The sequence below is a fragment of the Tachysurus vachellii genome, chromosome 13, assembly GCF_030014155.1.
Source record: "Tachysurus vachellii isolate PV-2020 chromosome 13, HZAU_Pvac_v1, whole genome shotgun sequence".
NCBI classification, from domain to species: Eukaryota; Metazoa; Chordata; class Actinopteri; order Siluriformes; family Bagridae; genus Tachysurus; species Tachysurus vachellii.
Window position 1 is genome coordinate 23,419,746 of NC_083472.1, and position 20,243 is coordinate 23,439,988.

Genomic DNA, 20,243 nt, shown 5'->3' on the forward strand with positions numbered 1-20,243 from the left:
TTTTGATATTTTTGTGTAGTCACCATGACTGGAGCTGACTCAGAAACAGATTCTTGTGAAAGCCCAAATGAGTTTTCAAGACTGTCTCAGTATCACACGTTAGTTGTGGGTGGAGCCGTTAATGATGTAACATGACGTTGCATCATTCATCGTTTTTTATTCTTCCTTAAATTCCTTCTTCATAAAATGTTGCGTTCTAAGAGACTCTAACGTAGGAGGCCATAGTTTTAGAGAAATTGATGTTATGAATCATATCCTTTATAACTTCTAAACGTATAAGCATGTTCTAATAATGTATTATGCTTTACGTGTATATTTAAGTACTAGGACTAACACATTGTTTCTATAGTAACAGCTCATTCACAGTGACTAGTATATTAGCATATACAAATAAGAATAAAAAAATAAATCTTATATAAACATCTTATTGAATAAAGACGACATATAACCTTTGATATGGTGAAGCTTTTGGTAAGGACACGGAATGCTACAGAACATTCATGCTAGGTTTAGAAATTTCCGGTTTCCTGTTTTTTGTTTTTGTTTGTTGTTGTTTTTTTTTTTTTTGAGTTTCTTTATTTATTTTTTTGGTTAAATAATTTGCAGTTCTAATGTTATGAATTATTTATGATTATGGGCTTCATTGGAAGTGAAATGACTACAGAAATAATGATTTGATTCCACAGTTCATGCTAAATCAGTTCTTTGCCTCAAACAGGTCTTTCTAAAAGGAAAAAAAGAAAGAAAGAAAAAAAAAAGAAAAAGAAAATAAAAAGAATTCACCCTCAGGCTCACAGTCAAATCAAGAGCTTTGTAGTCAGGGCACGTGTGTGAGCAGTGAGTTGGAGATTTGTTAGAGTGAGACGGACACCGAGAGAGAGAGAGAGAGAGAGAGAGAGAGAGAGAGAGAGAGATGTAAGCTAATAGAGAGCAGGGGGAAGGAACGAAACGGTCGTTTCCTGAGCTGTCTGACGTCATGTGGTTTAGCTGTTGCATCATGACAGAGGTTTTTCAGCTCCACGTGGCCCTAGGCCCTTCTCACTGCTGCTTGTTTAAAGGAAGAGTAAAAAGAAAAAAAAAAAAGGAGGAGGATTGTGACCACAAAAAAAGGGCATGTCAGCGTGGCTTGTTAGCTACTCAGGAGGGAATTGCTTTAGACTGCAGGCAGCGTATCAGGAGTTTGCTTTACATTGTGGGAACACCTAGTTCCTGTCTCAGCCCGACTGTGATGAGTATTTAAAAGCAGTCCGGTTTTCCTTCTACTGACTCGCACTGAGTGTGTGTGTGAGTGTGTGTGTGTGTGTGTGTGTGTGAGTGTGTGTGCGCGTGTGTGTGAGTTCTTATATTACCATGGCCAAACGGAAGGCTCAGGATCTCAGCAGTACACAACAAAGCACGGACCAGAATGAAGGAAAAGTTGAGTTAAAGAAGAAGGTGACACTGCTGCGTGGGATCTCCATCATCATTGGAACCATCATTGGTGCTGGAATCTTCATCTCACCCAAGGGCATCCTACAGAACTCAGGCAGTGTAGGAATGTCCCTGGTGATGTGGGTGGCTTGTGGGTTTCTGTCATTACTGGGTGAGTGGAGCGCACACGCACACACACACACACACACACACACACACACACACACACACACACACACACACAGTGTAATGCTGCCGAATCAAATGTCTCTACAAGTATTGATTATGAGTCTTTGTTTCTGGAGTCTCTCTGCAGAGAACTGTATTGCTCAAGGAGGAAACGCTCAGCCACATTGGGGGTGTGTGATGTGTGTCTGCGTCTCTGTGTGTGTGGTGTGTGTGTGTGTGTGGCTCACGGTGAGGAAGTACTTTACTCAGCTACGCATGGTGCTTTTCATGCAGGAAGAGAACCAGGTGCTCTTAAAGGGACAGGCCCCAATTTTCCAGAGTGTGACAGTTTCTTTATTTGTCTTTGTTTAAAACACTTCTGATATGAAGAGGCCTTGAGCTTGGAACACACACTGAGCAGACCTGGCCTTGACTTTAATCAGACCTGGGTTTCACAACTAAAAAAAAAAAAAATTCATGATCATAAAACCTTATGTTCTCTGATAAAGATAGTTTATTAAAGCTATAGAAATCCAGGATTTGATCCCGGTTCAATCCTGAGCTAGGATTCAACGCTATCATTGTGGAGCTTCACAAGTTCTCCTCATGTCCGTATGGATTTACTCCTACCTCAGACCCGGGGTTCCTGGGGTCCACTCTGAGATTAGTCCAACTCAGATGTGGATAAAGAAACTCATGAAAACAAATAGATAAATTCTATATAATATGCTCTCAGTATTCAAATCATCTCCAGATGACCCCTCAGTATTGAACAAGACACTAGCGTCAGAGCTATGTTGTTTGTGGGCGGAGCCAGAAACGATGTTATGTTGCATGATTCGTTGTTTTTCTTTTAATTAAAATTTACAATAAAATTTGTAACTTTGCTTCATCACAACATGTAATTACTGATTCACTTCCTCGGACAACACGACACAGCAGACCGTCAATCGGGTATCATAAATCAGATGAGTCATCATGACACTGGAAATATTTTAGTGCCTGCATGCTAACCAGAGTTAGCAATAATCTCAATAATAATTAGCATAATTGTTTACCTTTATATGTTCTAGTCATTTTGTTTTGCATCAATTACTGAGTGTTTTGCTTCCTTAAGCAACGTAATTGTCTGTTTGACCCATTAGCATACCAGGAGCAGGGACTAATGCTAATTATTAGTAATTATTTTGAATCGGTTTGTAACGCAGGTGAAATTGAATGTGAAGTGGAGGTGTGTGATTATGGGAATGAACACAAAAGAAAAATCAATGTAAGCTTTAAATCTGCTGCAGTCTGGGAATGAAGAGTCCTAAGCTGTGTGTGTGTGTGTGTGTGTGTGTGTGTGTGTGTGTGTGAGAGAGAGAGAGAGAGAGAGAGAGAGAGAGAGATTTATATTGTCTTGGCACTTATTTTCGCAGCAGAAATGAGCCACTCGAGCTTGATAGCTGTGTGTATGGGGTCTGAACCCATGTGTGTAGCATTGTTTAACGGTGTGTGTAGATGCGTTTGTGAGTCAGAAGAGCATTGTTTAACGGTGTGTGTAGTCGTGTGTGTGTCAGGAGTCATTACACACTTGTCAGCACTCTTTTGTGTGTCGCTGCTGCAGGCTTTGAGGAGCTGAGGAATTTAAAGCTGCCAGTCTGGCTAAAGCTCTCATCTGAATTTACTACCAACACACTGCAGAAACAATGCTATGGTTCTCACACACTGCCTACACACACACACACACAAACCATATATGTACACATTCTATGCATACACACACACAGACACACACACAATATACACAACATACACACATTGTAGATGCACACTGTATACACATCACACACACATACACCATACACACAAGTTACACACCCAGTATACATAACATGCACACACACTGTTGATGCACACAGTATTCACATCATACACACACTCAGACACTGTTGATGCACACAGTATACACATCACACACACACACACCACACATACCTTACAATCGCCTGCTTTGGAGTCCTCCGAACACAACCACACACACATACACATTGTAGATGCAAACAGTATACACATCATATACACACTTTACACAAACAGACAGACACACACACTCACAAACACCTTACACACAGTTTGTACAGACACATTGTGGATGAACACATCATACACACACACCATAAACGTATATACTTAAGTGTATAGAGACACACACACCATTCTCTTGTGAACATTCCATCTATTAATTTTTCACTCTTTATCCCTGTGTGTGTGTGTGTGTGTTTGTGTGTGTGTGTGTGTCTCAGGTGCTCTGTCCTACGCTGAGCTGGGAACCTGCATTAAGAAGTCCGGGGGTCACTATATCTACATTCTTGAGGCGTTCGGCCCGCAGATGGCTTTCGTACGATTATGGTCAGAGATCATTGCTATACGGTCAGTAAAATGTCTTCCACACGTCCATTCTTCACCACACACACACACACACACACACACACACACACACACACACACACTTGCCCTGTGGCTGAGCTACTGAAATGAAGAGGCTTATGTTAGAAGCTCTAAAGCAAATACAGTAAATTCTTCTCAGGGTCTGGACAGTAAATAGGATTTCCTGCTGATCTTCCTACATGAGGCTCTCACACACAGACCCATCAGCTAACACACACTACACCCTACAGCTTCTTTCCATACCACTTATTCCATTTTAATGAACATCTGGCGTGTGAACCTGCCTTCACTGTGTATAGGGAATACCAGAGGCTTACCCAGAACTTCTAGAATATTCTGAAATGACTTCTTATTATTTTGCACTATGAATTTAAAGTGGTTTCTCTATATAATCAGAAAAAATAAACAAATAAAATGAATCCTATAGCTGCTATACCATAAGTAATACATCACTGAACAATAAAAATGGATAAAATGACCCACTGGGGGGTCACGGTGGCTTAGTGGTTAGCACGTTCGCCTCACACCTCCAGGGTTGGGGGTTCGATTCCCGCCTCCACCTTGTGTGTGTGGAGTTTGCATGTTCTCCCCGTGCCTCGGGGGTTTCCTCCGGGTACTCCGGTTTCCTCCCCCGGTCCAAAGACATGCATGGTAGGTTGATTGGCATCTCTGGAAAATTGTCCGTAGTGTGTGATTGCGTGAGTGAATGAGAGTGTGTGTGTGTGTGCCCTGCGATGGGTTGGCACTCCGTCCAGGGTGTATCCTGCTTTGATGCCCGATGACGCCTGAGATAGGCACAGGCTCCCCGTGACCCGAGGTAGTTCGGATAAGCGGTAGAAAGTGAGTAAGAGTGAGAGAATTTCCTTTTCTTGAGACTCTACAGCTTTTCTGCCGAGCTTCATTAATGTCTCTGATCACACCGTACCGTAAGGTACAGAGCAAAAAAAACCCATGTTACAAAAAAGCTGTGTTTTTATATTCTTTTATAAAACAGGTAGATCGACTGAAACACCTGAGCACAATTATAATCTTTTCTACAGGCGTCTGTTGATTTTCTGACTTCTCACAACTGATAAAGCTCATCGCTTCTCACAGCTTTTGTGCAGTTGTTGTTTGATTGTATATTTCTTTTCATTTATTTTGTAAGTTTGAGAACTGAAGCTCTGGCAGGTTTTTTTTTTTTTTATGTGTGTGAGAACGCAAATAATAAAAGAAAAGCACACGATTTTAATTTCCATCTTTTCATGCCGCTTTGCCCCGTTGCTTATGTTTTATCCTCACAAGTCGAAATTGCGAACAGTGCCAATTATAACCTTTTATTCCTTATTCTACACCGCAGTTAACACTGAATGATGCATTTGTGAAAAATCACACGGCAAACAGATCCCAGGACATTTTCCAAACATCATTGAAGCGTCTTTATTCCAATCCGTGGTCGGTTCGAACTGAAAACAAAAAAAATCCCGAACTGTCTTTCTTTATAAACTCAGCAAATCAATAAGCAGGACGTGTAATGCTTTGATTTTTGTGTATTGTGATTTTACAGCAGCTGTGCACTAAAGGTGCCGAATAGCCTGTAGCACAACAGTAATGGCTTTGCATTCAAACTGCAGTGTATTAAACCCGGTAAACAGTTTTATGAAATAATTTGTACTCGCTGCCGGCTGTGGAAGTGTGGCTTGGAAAATGAAATGAAGTTTTTTTTCACGGATACATTCCTAACACGTACCCCGGAAGCCTAGGGGGCTGTAAAATATGCAGCGCAACAATGGAAAAGGTAGATCTTTTATAAACGTGTCACCTTAAGAAATAATTAAATGCGAGTAGATGTCGTGCCGCTGTGAAAATGGAAATCCGTTTTACACCGTTTCCAGATTATAAACGAGTACAGATATCGGTACACAATACCATTAGTATCTTCAACGAGTTTGTAAACTAATAAACTATCCGCTAGAGAGGAAATGATTGGATCTAAAGCTGCTTCCTGATATTCGCTGACTGGAATGAACCAAACACAACAGATGGAAAGCTGTCACTCATTGGGAATGTACCTGTTTTAGCAAAGAAATGTCTGAGGTTTATAGAGTGTAGAAGGTTAAGAGGTCAAATCTCAGGTCTCTTGGTCCTTCTGAGTAAAACATGATGGGCTCTTAGTGTATTTTGCTTACTGTTTTTTTCTCACAATGCTTCACAAGATTTTTTTTAATTCTAAAATCACGGTGGCTTAGTGGTTAGCACGTTCACCTCACACCTCCAGGGTTGGGGTTCGATTCCCGCCTCCACCTTGTGTGTGGAGTTTGCATGTTCTCCCCGTGCCTCGGGGGTTTCCTCCGGGTACTCTGGTTTCCTCCCCCGGTCCAAAGACATGCATGGTAGGTTGATTGGCATCTCTGGGAAATTGTCCGTAGTGTGTGAGTGTGTGAGTGAATGAGAGTGTGTGTGTGCTCTGCGATGGGTTGGCACTCCGTCCAGGGTGTATCCTGCCTTGATGCCCCATGACGTCTGAGATAGGCACAGGCTCCCCGTGACCCGAGGTAGTTCGGATAAGCGGTAGAAAATGAGAGAGAGCGAGAGAGTGAGAAAGCAAACCTTATCTACAACCTAACTGTGATAAATAACTGTGATGATTAGTAGAAAATGTTCTATTCTGCTTAAATCTCATAACATCGATCAGTGTGTTCTTCTTCACCTAACACACAGTGTCCTTTTCCTCTTCCAGACCTGCAGCGACGGCTGTGATTTCTCTGGCGTTCGGACAATACATTTTGGAGCCCATTTTTATGCCGTGTGGCGTTCCCGAGTTTGCAATCAAGCTCGCTACAGCGATCGGCGTCAGTAAGTGGCAGAATTTCAGATCCTTTAATATGACCTCGCTGCTGTATAACTCTTAACTCTTCTAACCGTATTTTGATTTCATTCATTCATTTTTTTTTTTAAATTTCCAACATTGCAGCCTTCTTACTTTTTTTAATCTGAGGAAGTTTTCGATTATCTCAGAATCGGTAAATAAACAGGAAGTCGGAAACGAGTCCCTTCCTGTGAGATGTTTGTAAAAGATCAGTGACTTCATTTGACTCGTTGTCTTTCAGCGATGGTTATGTACATTAACAGTATGAGTGTGACCTGGACAGCCAGGCTGCAGATCTTCCTCACGTTCAGTAAACTTCTCGCCATGGCCATCATCATCGTTCCTGGAGTCTATCAGCTGTTCAGAGGTAAAAGTTATAGCGCCTTGGTTGGTTTACTGGTTTATTATTTATTGGTTTACTAATCCTCAACGAACAAACTATCAAAACATGTTAGCAACAAAATTGATTCCCAGATGAATGTATTTAAATATATGAATACACTTAAATAAAATACAGATGTTTAAAGTAGAAATATGAGCATTAATGTAGATTATACCGTTAATCACTGTTCAGAGTGAAAAAAACACAAAAGCAAATTTATTGAACACGACACGCTTGCAGCTGATTGGACGAGGTGCATGACCATCACCAAGGAAATAGAACTTTCTTATGAATAACATGACTTTATAATAAGCTTTATAACTCAGAGTAAAGCTGGTCGCGTCTCTGGAGGAACATCATCTGACCCACAGATAAGAACTGAACATGAAGAAAAGCAGGAGTGGATTTGTCTACAGTTATATTTCCTCTTAGAGTAAACATCCTCCTGCTATCTATTTACCTCTCTCTCTCTCTCTCTCTCTTCATGACTGATGAGCTAGAGAGAGAGAGAGAGAGAGAGAGAGAAAAGAAAGAAAGAAAGAAAGAAAGAAAGAAAGAAAGAAAGAAAGAAAGAGAAAAAAAATGGAAAGCTGGAGGACTCTCTTCATGACTGATGAGCTAGAGAGAGAGAGAGAGAGAGAGAGAGAGAGAGTCCTCCAGCTTTCCATTTTTTTTCTTTCTTTCTTTCTTTCTTTCTTTCTTTCTTTCTTTCTTTCTTTCTTTCTTTCTCTCTCTTTCTCTCTCTCTCTCTCTCCCTCCCTCTCTCTCTCTCGCGCTCTCTCTCTCTCTGTAGCTCATCAGTCATGAAGAGAGTCCTCCAGCTTTCCATTTTTTCTCTTTCTTTCTTTCTTTCTTTCTTTCTTTCTTTCTTTCTTTCTTTCTTTCTTTCTTTCTTTCTTTCTTTCTTATTTCTCTCTCTCTCTCTCTCTCTCTCTCTCTCTCTCTAGCTCATCAGTCATGAAGAGAGTCCTTCAGCTTTCCATTTTTTCTCTTTCTTTCTTTCTTTCTTTCTTTCTTTCTTTCTTTCTTTCTTTCTTTCTTTCTTTCTTTCTCTCTCTCTCTCGCTCTCTCTCTCTCTCTCTCTCTTTCTCTCTCTCTCTCTTTCTCCTTCTCTCTGTGTTTTCGTTCCATCTGTGTGGTTAGTTTTGCTTTCACTTTTTCTTAGATTGCGGTTGTGTCTTTGAATTGCTATTGTGTTGTTGCTCTTGTTCCCTCTTTGATTTTGGTTTCTTTCATATTGGACTGGTGTAAAAAGGTCAAAACAACAAACAAACAAACAAACACAAACACACACAGAAAGAGACATGAAAGTTACTTCTAGGCAAAACTGATAACAATCTTAGCCTTGGACATGAACAAAAACGCATTAGCTATATGTCTCACTTCCTGATGGAAATTTGTACCCAGCATGTTTAATCCCAATGGATTATTTGCACCACAAGTCTTTTTTTTTGTGTCTTTTTCTTTTCCAAACAAGAAGCTAGAAATCCTGCTACATTACGGTCGTTCATTATGCCCATTGGCTCATCATTAAACCACAGCATACCACCAGAACGGCCATAAAAGACCACCAGACTCCAGAAAGCTACCGCTGACTTCCATTACAAAACCATCAAACATGCTTAAAATTAGTCTTCACCCACCTGGTAAACCATGATGAGCCTTTACATCATGATATCGACCTGTACAGAAAACACCAAATACCATTATTAACCATCAGGTATCAAAAGCAACCTCTAATGGTTTCAAGAAGCTATAAGGACTCCTTCTTCTCTGTTAGGAGAAGAAGGAGTCCTTTTCCTTTCCTTATGGGAAGGGGGCGGGGTCACATGATTGTCCATCACTTGCTCCTAAACTTATTAAGGTTGGCAATTTTAATCTGTCAGGGCTTTTGGGCCCTTGAGCAAGGCCCTTAACCGTCACTTATACAGAGGTGCTGTATCATGGCTGACCCTGTGCTTTGACCCCAACCTCCAAAGTTGGGATTTCGTCGCTGTCAGGCGGAATCCTTGTATCTCCAAAACCGTTATTTTTCAGGAAATTAAAAAAACGCCGTACCTTATCTGCAGTACACAGGGTTTAGTCCGCGTTGCAGTGGATTGTCTTGCACTAAATTCCTGTCCTCAGACGAGCACCAGAACTAGCGGGGGTCAAGATTTTTTTTTCTTTGAGCCCAGTGTTTTGAAGACATTTACCTCAGAAGACGTGTTGATTCGTTGCGACTCTTCTTGAGGAGAAATATGCCGTGAAGCTCTCCCACGGAGTGAGGAAGAGGTGGACAGTTGAAGTGTCCAATGGAGTTATGAGATTTGCGCTCAAGCTATTTTCAAGACTTTAGATTGGTTAATAACTTGTAAAAATAACAGACCCACGTGGGGACTGACCAATAGCATCGATATGTGAAAAAAATATGAAATTGACCAAATTTGGACATATGAGGTTTCCGCCCGACAGCGACGATTTGCTGTAATGTATACTGTATGTGACAAATAAAGGCATCTACAGTATCAATCAAATGAACTGATGGACTAATGGACTGGAATCCCATCGCTGGTGAATTTCCACCTTACACCTGGTTAAACTCCTAGATAAACAACTATCATATGGGTTAGCATATAAATGACTATATACAGTAATAGCTATATCTGTTAGCATCCTATTACTATACGGATTACTATCTAATCGCTGTAGACGTACTGACTGGAATTTTCTAGAACATGCATTCTGACTACGAATCCATCCGAAATCCGCTTGTTTGTGATATTTTCTTGTTTCTCTTCTCAGCAAAACCTTTTCCACACAAAAACTGGAATTTAATGACCTACAACTTCGTACTGTACACGTGATTGCTTGAGTCATTTATTACTAGCTGTGGGGAATTTAAATTAAAACGTGCACTTCACTTCCTCTTACTTAACTTCACAGATTTTTGGACATTTATTGGAATTATTTATTTGGCACTACAATAAAACATAAAAATGATTTATTTGTGCTGGGTAACATAATGATTTTGTAGGGTCGGAATATGGTGTCAAATCACAAACAACATGAAAAATATATGCTACATTTCTACCAGAATGTCTGTTCCAGTCATGATCGAAAATGTCTCGTATTTCTACAGGTGAGACCAAACACTTCCAGAACGCTTTTCAGGTGGACTCGGTGAAGCTGTCTGACCTTCCTCTGGCTTTCTACTCAGGGATGTATGCTTACGCCGGCTGGTGAGTTTAACTCCGAGATCATCTACGATTTCATGGATCTGCTAAAAATAAAAAAAATAACTCAGCTGTGTTTTTTATTTAATTATATATTATTTACAGGTTCTACTTGAATTTTGTCACAGAGGAAGTGGATCGTCCAGAGAGGTGAGGGGCATAAGACGGAGACACGTCTGTAGCCGGAGGCTTGATCCGATTCATCAGTATGAACTTGAGCTGAAATTTGATTCTCGTCGCTTTAAGAGCTGTAGCGTCTTTAAAGTCGCTTTAAAGCATGTAATGTATAGTTGTATAGAATATAATGAAAATATTCCATTAAAACTCCATAATAATAGTGCACTTACTCAAAGGCTCGGCTTACTTCATGTCCTAATTGTCTAATGTGTGTGTGTATATGTATATATATATATATATATATATATATATATATATATATATATATATATATATATATATATGTATATATTTATATATATACATATATATATATATATATATATATATATATATATATATATATATATATATATATATATTTACATATAATGTAATTTTCCAGAACCGTCCCATTGGCCATCTGCATCTCCATGGTGATTGTGACCGTATGCTACACACTGACCAACGTCGCATATTACACCGTGATGTCAGCTGACGAGCTGCTTGCCTCAAGTGCTGTTGCGGTGGTGAGTACCACATCATGTCACCCGGCAGTGTTTCATAGCGCAATTTTCTTTCTGATGCTTATCATTTCGCTTTTTCAGCTTCGTTTTGCAAGTAAACACGTTTGTTGATTTCGCGCCAACAAAAAGTGTGATCACTGTCATCACGCTGCTGTATACCTGCCTGCATCTCACACACCATTATCCTTTTTCCTGTGTGTGTGTGTGTGTGTGTGTGTGTGTGTGTGTGTGTGTGTGTGTGTGTGTGTGTGTGTGTGGAGACAGACGAGATCTATAATAGAGGACGCCAGAACTTTAAAATCACAGTGTACACCACCATTAATGACCGTAATAGCCGACACCTTCCTTCTCCGGAAAGTAAATGTAATTTCATAGAGACGCTCAGGTCTGTGTGTTGCTTTCCTGCTGTAATCATATAGCTCCCGCTGTAACAGATAACGACAGAGCATGTACGTCAGTGTGTGTGTGTGTGTGGGGGTGTGTATGTGTGTGTTTGGAGATCTCCAGCTCAGCTCAGGGATGCTCTAAAAGCTTTTTCATCCCATTACACCCACATAATGCACTCATTTATGGCTGCTCTCGCTCTACACGCTCGCTCACACAGCGAAGATGAAGCCTTTTTTTACCACACCTGTTATTCCTAAACACACACTGCATTCAAAATGGAAGAAAATGGAAAATCAATGTTGTGTTCTTATTTGTTTAAACTAAATATGTTTTCATATCCTCTCTCTCTCTCTCTCTCTCTCTCTCTCTCTCTCTCTCTTTCTTTTTCTCTGTCTTTCTTCTCACGCTTCTGTTCTCAGACCTTTGCTGAAAAAGTTTATGGAAATTTCTCCATTGCAGTTCCCATCTTCGTGGCTCTTTCCTGTTTTGGTTCTATGAATGGAGGCACTTTTGCCATCTCCAGGTGAGAATCAGCTACAGGACCGATTCTCATTCGTTTTGACCATAACGTTTGTCAAAATGTCTTCAGGTTTAGATTTCTCTACTCATTATGTACTCATGTCACTTCTTCATCATCCTTATCTTTCTATCACTTGTTGGAAAACGTTACCAATAACCAGTGCATCAATAGACCATTATAAGTGCTTCAGAGCTTCTAGTGGGTTGTCCAGACTAGCAATTTGATTTGTGAAGAAGAAATCGAGAGAGACCTTCTGGAGCTGTTGCAGGCCTCAGAATTTTCTGGACACAAATCTGATCTAAAATGAGACAGGACGTGTGTTTGTCCCTCTGTTGATAATCTTAATACTGAATTTTAGTGATGAAGAGAAATCTGAGCTGCTTTTTAGATGAACAAACTCAGAGCATCTCAGCTCTGAGCATCTCAGGAGCTTCTCAGAGAGCAGAAATGGGTTTGGTATCAACATTTACTATGAAGATTCAAACATTTCTGTGGAGAAAAATACTTTTGTATGAATATATCACCTCTAGTATTGTACATAAAAAATAGAAATAGTGATGAAACACGAAAAATGATTAAAGACCTGAGTGTCTACTTTCATATGAGCTTCATATTAACACCACTGTGGAGTGAGACACGAGGAAGACTTTCAATCATCAACATGAACACGAAAAATTTGTCCTTTGGGAAAAAATACGTCCACGGAAAGCACGTTTTTCTGTTTCATCCAAAACTACTGTATATTTTTCAGCACTAAGACTAACCAGCAGTTATAATTACATATTCTGGTATCCATTATATATATATATATATATATATATATATATATATATATATATATATATATATAGTGTTTAGAATTTACAGCACCGAAAACTATTAACTTCTATTGTTTTTCTCATTTCCTTCAGAATCCAAGTAAATGCCGTTCCTGGCGTGAAGCGTTATTTTATTTCCCAAAGGCTCAGAATTAGTTTATATGTCAACGGTTAGCTGTTCTATTTGTAGTGTGTTGAAGTGCAACCTTTCGCAGAAGACACGGAGTGCCAGAAGGCAACTAGTTCCTGGTGGCAGCTTGGTGTGTCAGATGCTTTTACACAGATGACGCCTAATAGGATCATTAAGGAACAGAAACAGTGATCATTATTATCTGGTGCATAAAAAAGCACAAATTATTCTGTTTGAAGTCTATCATTTAGGGTTATAAATGACCCAGGCTGGCCCATGATGGACTGGGGATGTGTTTTACGCCTTATCCCTGCTGTTCCTGGTCTAGCATAAAGCTGTTAGTAAAGACGAGTGCAGGAAAAGGCTTTTATTTTATCACATTTACATTACAGCACTGGAAATTAGGGTCTAAGTACAGGGTCAGTCATGATGCACTGCCCCTGGAGTAGGGAGGGTTAAGGGCCTTGCTCAAGGGCCCAATAGAACCTCGATCTTCCAATCAACAAGCTAGAAACTTAATCACTTAAGCTACTGTATTACTCCCCTATATGTAATAAGTGCTGGCTAAATGCTAGCAAAACACTTTGTTTACCTTGTAAACATAAAACTTATCTTTACAATCCCTCAGAAGTTCACTAACCATTGAGTAAACAGGAAGTGAGCAATAAATTACGTTACTTTCAGGTCTGACTAATATCACAGTGTGACAGAGTCTGTTTAGTAATATCAAGTTCAGGAATGATGCCATAACAGGAGTGCTGATACCGTTCCTGCACTTACATCAGCCTCATCCTCGTTTCTTCTTCTCCTTCTTCTTCTTTCCCAGAATGTTTTACGTGGCGTCTCGAGAAGGTCAACTTCCCGAAGTTCTGTCTATGGTCCATGTTCGCCGTCACACTCCGGTAGCTGCCGTAATTGTTCTGGTGAGTCATGCAGGCGCTCTGAATGACTTCCTCTACCTTATTTATTTAGGTTTCTCACCATACTGTCAGAGTTCATGTGTGGTTAGTGAATCTGGTGCTAATCTGGAAGACTACGGAGAACCTGATAAACTGTAGCAATGTATCTTGAACGGTGCATCTGGTCATTGTTAGTGATCTATAAGATAAAGTTTAACTGGAGAAAGTGTTACCTAAAGTAACAACAGTCTGGCATATAGACAAAAAATGTTTAATCAGAATTTACCACTAAAATAAATATCTTTCCCAATTGGAAATTGATAGCAATCCATGAACGTTTAGATTTATGTTATTGAGATTCATCCTGAAAGAAAAACAGTTAAAGATCTCAGTTAAAAAGCTGAACATCTAAAGGAAATCTTTTCTTCCTCCTGTCCCATCACCATGTAGTACCCCCTCACCATGCTCCTCCTGTTTTTCGGAGACCTCTACAGCCTGCTGAACTTCATGAGCTTCCTACGTTGGCTCTTCATCGGCCTGGTCGTTGTCGGACTCATCTACATGCGCTACACGCGACCTGAAATGCCACGTCCTTTCAAGGTAGAACATCCAGACACTACAAGAAAATAAAGTATAGATGATGAATCTGAATACTGATTGGCCAGAAGCTTTCAAGGTGTTAACAATTTTATTGTAACAAATCACAAAAGTCTTCTAGGAGTTCTAGGAATAAAGTGCAATTGTTGATCTGTTTATTTTACATTTATAGAAGGAGTCAGGGGGCACGGTGGCTTAGTGGTTAGCACGTTCGCCTCACACCTACAGGGTTGGGGGTTCGATTCCCACCTCCGCCTTGTGTGTGTGGAGTTTGCATGTTCTCCCCGTGCCTCGGGGGTTTCCTCCGGGTACTCCGGTTTCCTCCCCCGGTCCAAAGACATGCATGTTAGGTTGATTGGCATCTCTGGAAAATTGTCCGTAGTGTGTGATTGCGTGAGTGAATGAGAGTGTGTGTGTGCCCTGCGATGGGTTGGCACTCTGCCCAGGGTGTATCCTGCCTTGATGCCCGATGACGCCTGAGATAGGCACAGGCTCCCCGTGACCCGAGGTAGTTCGGATAAGCGGTAGAAGATGAGTGAGTGAGTGAGTGTCAATTAATAAGAGTCTAAAGTAAAGTTGGAATGATACATTTTCTGGATGTTTGCTTGATGTATAACATGGTATTGAAAAATTGTGCAGGATAATATAAAAAAAATCAACTTTCTGGTGAGAACAGTAACAGTCTTTCGTGTTCGGACGACATCCCGACACCTGGTCGTTCCTCTAAAAGCACACAAGTGTTCTATTTCTTACTATAAGGTAGTGACTGTCACATAATGAAACCTGCTGGAGGTGGTGAGCAAGCGAAGACGTGACCGTTAAACCTAGAGCTCTATAATCTTCTAGGTTTGTGTTGAAAAGAACTTGCATTAGCTTGGCCTTGCATTAGCATGCTAATCCTTGTCACTTAACAATCGAATCCATAAAAGTTATTATCTTCCTCTACTTCCTTGATGAAATGGAAATCAGTAACGAGTGTCGCAGCGTAAGACGGTGAGGAACTTTATGGACTGCTAGTCATTATAAACTCAATCAACAATCTAATACACAAATATACTCCTGCCCCAGAACGTCGTGATGATCTTAATGATATTAAAATGCAAATGAGTGATCATGATCATGGTGAGAAGAAATTCAAGCCTAACACTAGCTATTATCATTAATGTTAATGTCTTGAGCTGTGCCTAATCTTCTCCTGCGTCTCTCGCTGGGTTTTTCTCCCTCAGGTCCCCATCTTCATCCCGGTGGTTTTCTCTTTTACCTGCTTCTTCATGGTCTTCCTATCGCTCTACTCTGATCCGGTCAACACAGGGATTGGCTTCGGCATCATGCTCACTGGAATACCGGCTTACTACATCTTCATCGTTTTCGACAGGAAGCCCAAGTGCTTCCACAAACTCTCAGGTACATATATATATATATGTATATATATACTGTAAAAGATTCTTGCCCTGACAACACAGATGCCTATAAATATTTAGTAGAATATCTAATATCGCCTTTGCTTCTGTCCTTTTGCAGACTTTGTGAACAGATCCTTACAGATCATCTTGGAGGTGGTCCCTGCCGAGAACTGACCTTTCCAGACACCGCTCTTGCATCACTCGGTCTTTCATTTTGTCTCCTTATAGAACATGCTCCCTTCATCCTGCTCTCATTTTCATTCCTCTTTTATGTTTTATAGAAAACATTCCCCCGAGTGACCGCCTCACAATTCATCACTCCGCAAGGGAGGAGTGAAACAGACCTTTCAGTGCTAAAAAAAAGAAACAAACTTTCACTCTCTCGTTTGTCACAATGCAGTTGTACACGATAGCTTTTCGCATTTCAGTCGAGCACTGGATTAATTCCTAGGCATTTTGGAATATCAAATCTTTTGTGAGCGATTATGAGTGTAGAGAAAAGACATAATAAGTAAATGTTTGATATGCATTTGGCAGGTTGTGAAAAAAAATAAGCACTTTTATTTTCATTGTTTTTTTACAGAACGGTCTCATAGAGTCTCACGGTTTATCTGTGTTTAAGGTTTACAAACATTCCAATAGAGTTTTCATTGAAACTAACGGAACAATTTATTTTTTGAATCACAACTTGTTAACTGGAGATAGCATATGTGCCATGTGCACTTTTTTGAATTGGTACATTCCTAGTAAAAATGGGTTCCTTTAGGGTACATCGACTAGTTACTAGCTCAAGCTTTGTCAGGAGGTTCTACGTGAAGTGTTTCAGAGAGAACTTTTAACTTTTCTAAGTTCTACCAAAAGGAAAAACCGGAAGAATCATTAAAGATACTAGCCGAGTCCGTTATCCAACTCCGACGCCGACCCAAAACCCCAACATTCCACCCCAACCTGCTACCCAACAAACCCATCCCAGCCCATTACCCGACTTCTCACCCCAAACCATTACCCAACAACTCCACCCAACCCCATTACCCCAGAACCCCACCAAAACCCATTACTTAACTTCTCACCTCAACCCATTACCCAACCACCAGAACTATATATATCTACAGTACCTAGAACTGTTTATAGATCTCATTAAGGCAGTATTCACCTTTTATGTGCCTAATGTATAACCATATAATGTGTTGGATAACCTTTAGAAAGAATTTCAGAGTGTAACTTGAAACAATACTCATATTTAATGGAAAAAGAAAAACTTCTAGAGGTTCCTTGAGAAGAACAAACTGAAAAATGCTTAAAGAAATCCACCCTACAGTTCCACCTAGGAACTGTAAGAGTGTACCAAACTCTTCAGGACCAGATCTGGTTCTCAAACTCCATATGTTCTGGTGACCTCTCACAGTTTATCACTGAAATAAGAAAACACTGGAATGAAGAGTTCCTAATAGGTTCTAGTGCACTGTTTAGAAATAGCTCTAATGAATCTAATTACACTTGTTATATATGGCTCATACACTGACCGAAAGCAATAGCATGCTGCTTATGGCTACCCCATTAGCCTAGCTCAGATGGACATAATTATGTAGAAAATGATCGATCCTACATGCCCTGCGGCGAAAAGCTGAACTGTACTACTTTCTAACACAGACATGATGAATTGGTACTTAGTCTTAAGAAAAAAATGCAGTTGCTAGCTTCAGTTGTCTGTACGCTAACTTGTAATGAGAAAAGCTAAGTCTAATTCTCGTTCGTTTTAGCTGTGCTAGCAGTCTGATTGTATCATAACCATTCATCTTTGACCTCCTGGGTAGTTATCCTGATTCTCAGGAGCTATTTAAGTGTTTTATACCTCGTAAAGAAATTCCACACGGCCATTATGATAACTACTGTAGATCAGGTTGAACATTTGATGTATTGTGCGTTTTACTGTTGTTAGGATAGTGTGGGATGAGCATTTCTGGAAGTCATCAGAGATTACGACTAGGACAGTGTTTGGAGATAATTGTCTCAACTAGGTTACGTTTATTCTTTTTTTTTTCTCTCAAACTTAAACATAAAGACTTGAAACAACTAACAAAATTTTAGCATTTTTTTTACTTTAAATATATATTTAAAGTAATACAAAAACATTTTATTTCCTGTTTAAAATGTGTATCCCAGAACATCGTTTATACAAAAGTCGATAAATTACGTAAAATCATTAGTCGAAAAATATTAGATAAAAATCAGATCAACATACAAACAATCCCAAAAGTCTGACAGCACGAATAAAATTGCTTCTAGCATTTTTTTAACTTAACACATGATTTTCGCTAATAATATTATCAGTCAGGGGGCACGGTGGCTTAGTGATTAGCACGTTCGCCTCACACCTCCAGGGTCGGGGTTCGATTCCCACCTCCACCTTGTGTGTGTGGAGTTTGCATGTTCTCCCTGTGCCTCGAGGGTTTCCTCCGGGTACTCCGGTTTCCTCCCCCGGTCCAAAGACATGCATGGTAGGTTGATTGGCATCTCTGGAAAATTGTCCGTAGTGTGTGATTGTGGGAGCGAATGAGTGTGTGTGTGTGCCCTGTGATGGGTTGGCACTCTGTCCAGGATGTATCCTGCCTTGATGCCCGATGACGCCTGAGATAGGCACAGGCTCCCCGTGACCCGAGGTAGTTCAGATAAGCGGTAGAAGATGAATGAATGAATGAATATTATCAGTGAAAACGTTGGTAAAAACGTCATTTTAGAAATACTGACATGATTTTTAGAGATTCTTTGTAATTGCCATGCCCCATTATCACTTTAACGGTGTGCATTTGAACCTGATGATCCATGTTAGATCAAATCCACCGGCGTTTTGTCAGAGCATGTGCTTCAAAGGAAGGGATCATCCTCACAGAGAATCTAAAAGAATTAAAATTCTCTTAAATTTTAAATCATTTAGAAATTTTGTTTAACAACTTGAATACCGAGCAGTCAAGATTCTATGCATTTCCATAGTTGCTTTAGATTTCAAAAAAATCTTTCTAGTTTAAAATATAACAAAATTAAATTAAATCTTTTAGACTTAAATTCAATTTTGTGTCACTTAAAATTTTCCTAAAAAAAAAAAAATTCCTAATGAAGAAACTTTTCTTAAGTAATGATCTGAATTAGCAGTGCATCAGGGGCTAATGTTGATTTGTAATCGCATTAATTGTTCAGATCGTGCAGATCAGAAATACGAATTTTTCGGTTGTTATATTTTGCTTTAAAGTGAAAAACTGATTTGAACATCGATTTTTTTTTTCCATATGAAAATCGAACGAACGCAATAACATAGACTTCTCAACTGCACTAGAAGAATCGTAACTCTGTTACCGTATTTTTAAACGAATGTGATTTACAATGCGCACATTTTGATATTGACTAGTGAAGGTTTAAAAACTGTATTTAAAAACAGTATTTTAATATCTAGAATTTTCTGTACGATGTGTAAAATATTCTGTTGGATTAGTTACTGCTGTAAAAAAAAATTTATTTTTGGAAGTAGTTCAATGCACCTGATACTTACTACGTTAACACTATTACTTTCAATTATTTAATAAGTTCCTAAGACCTTTATTATATCTCTATTTTCTAGGTATTTCTATTAATAATAATATTTGTTATAATAATTATAAGTATAATAATACTCTTGATGTGTATTTTCTTATTTAAAAAAAATCCTTTTTGTTTTTTCTTGACATTTTTTTTGTGACAGCAAATAACTGTGTACAGACTCGTAGATTTGTATCCAAGCACTTTTTTTTTTTTTTGTAATATTCTACTGCAAGTTGGACAGGAAATCAATATCTCTGATACACAAGACAGGGATATCTGGATTAGAATACTGAACATGTTCTCCAGAGGTTGGAGTTTTGATAAAAACAGATGATGTAAGGCTGGTGAAAGTGCTGCATCTGGTAAATGTGTACAAAATGTAATTTAAAGATCTGCTGAAATGGATTCTTTTAAAATGTCATTTTTTTTTACATGGTATTGAATATTCTTCTGTTTACACTTTTTGTATAGTTTCTAGGTTGACTAAATGAAAACTATTTAAATTGTGTTGTACCGATAATTCATTTTGTAATTTTTTTGTGAAGTTTTCACTCTCTGTTAATATTTTAAACATAAAAATATGCATTTAAATACTAAATAAAATCGCGATAATATACAATAATGTTTACACGTATTTTTTTTTTCTAAATATTGTTTAAAAATGTATAACGGCACGAACAAACGTCACTCAAAATCCCCTCAAGTCTATTTGATCATTTTTCAATATATAATTTTTTTTGCTCCAGGCAACAACCTTGACCGTTGTAGAACAAACTGTCC

General features: G+C 39.2%; 1 protein-coding gene across 1 annotated transcript; it reads left to right on the forward strand.

The window, feature by feature from the left end:
- Positions 1-1,026: 1,026 nt before the first annotated feature.
- slc7a11 (solute carrier family 7 member 11) lies at positions 1,027-19,944 on the forward strand. The gene is made up of 12 exons (XM_060885672.1): positions 1,027-1,582; positions 3,864-3,990; positions 6,728-6,843; positions 7,098-7,223; positions 10,360-10,459; positions 10,559-10,603; positions 11,016-11,139; positions 11,943-12,046; positions 13,818-13,914; positions 14,341-14,490; positions 15,714-15,891; positions 16,009-19,944. The coding sequence occupies exons 1-12, from the start codon at positions 1,351-1,353 to the stop codon at positions 16,062-16,064; spliced, it is 1,455 nt and encodes a 484-aa protein (XP_060741655.1). The 5' UTR covers positions 1,027-1,350; the 3' UTR covers positions 16,065-19,944.
- Positions 19,945-20,243: the final 299 nt, after the last annotated feature.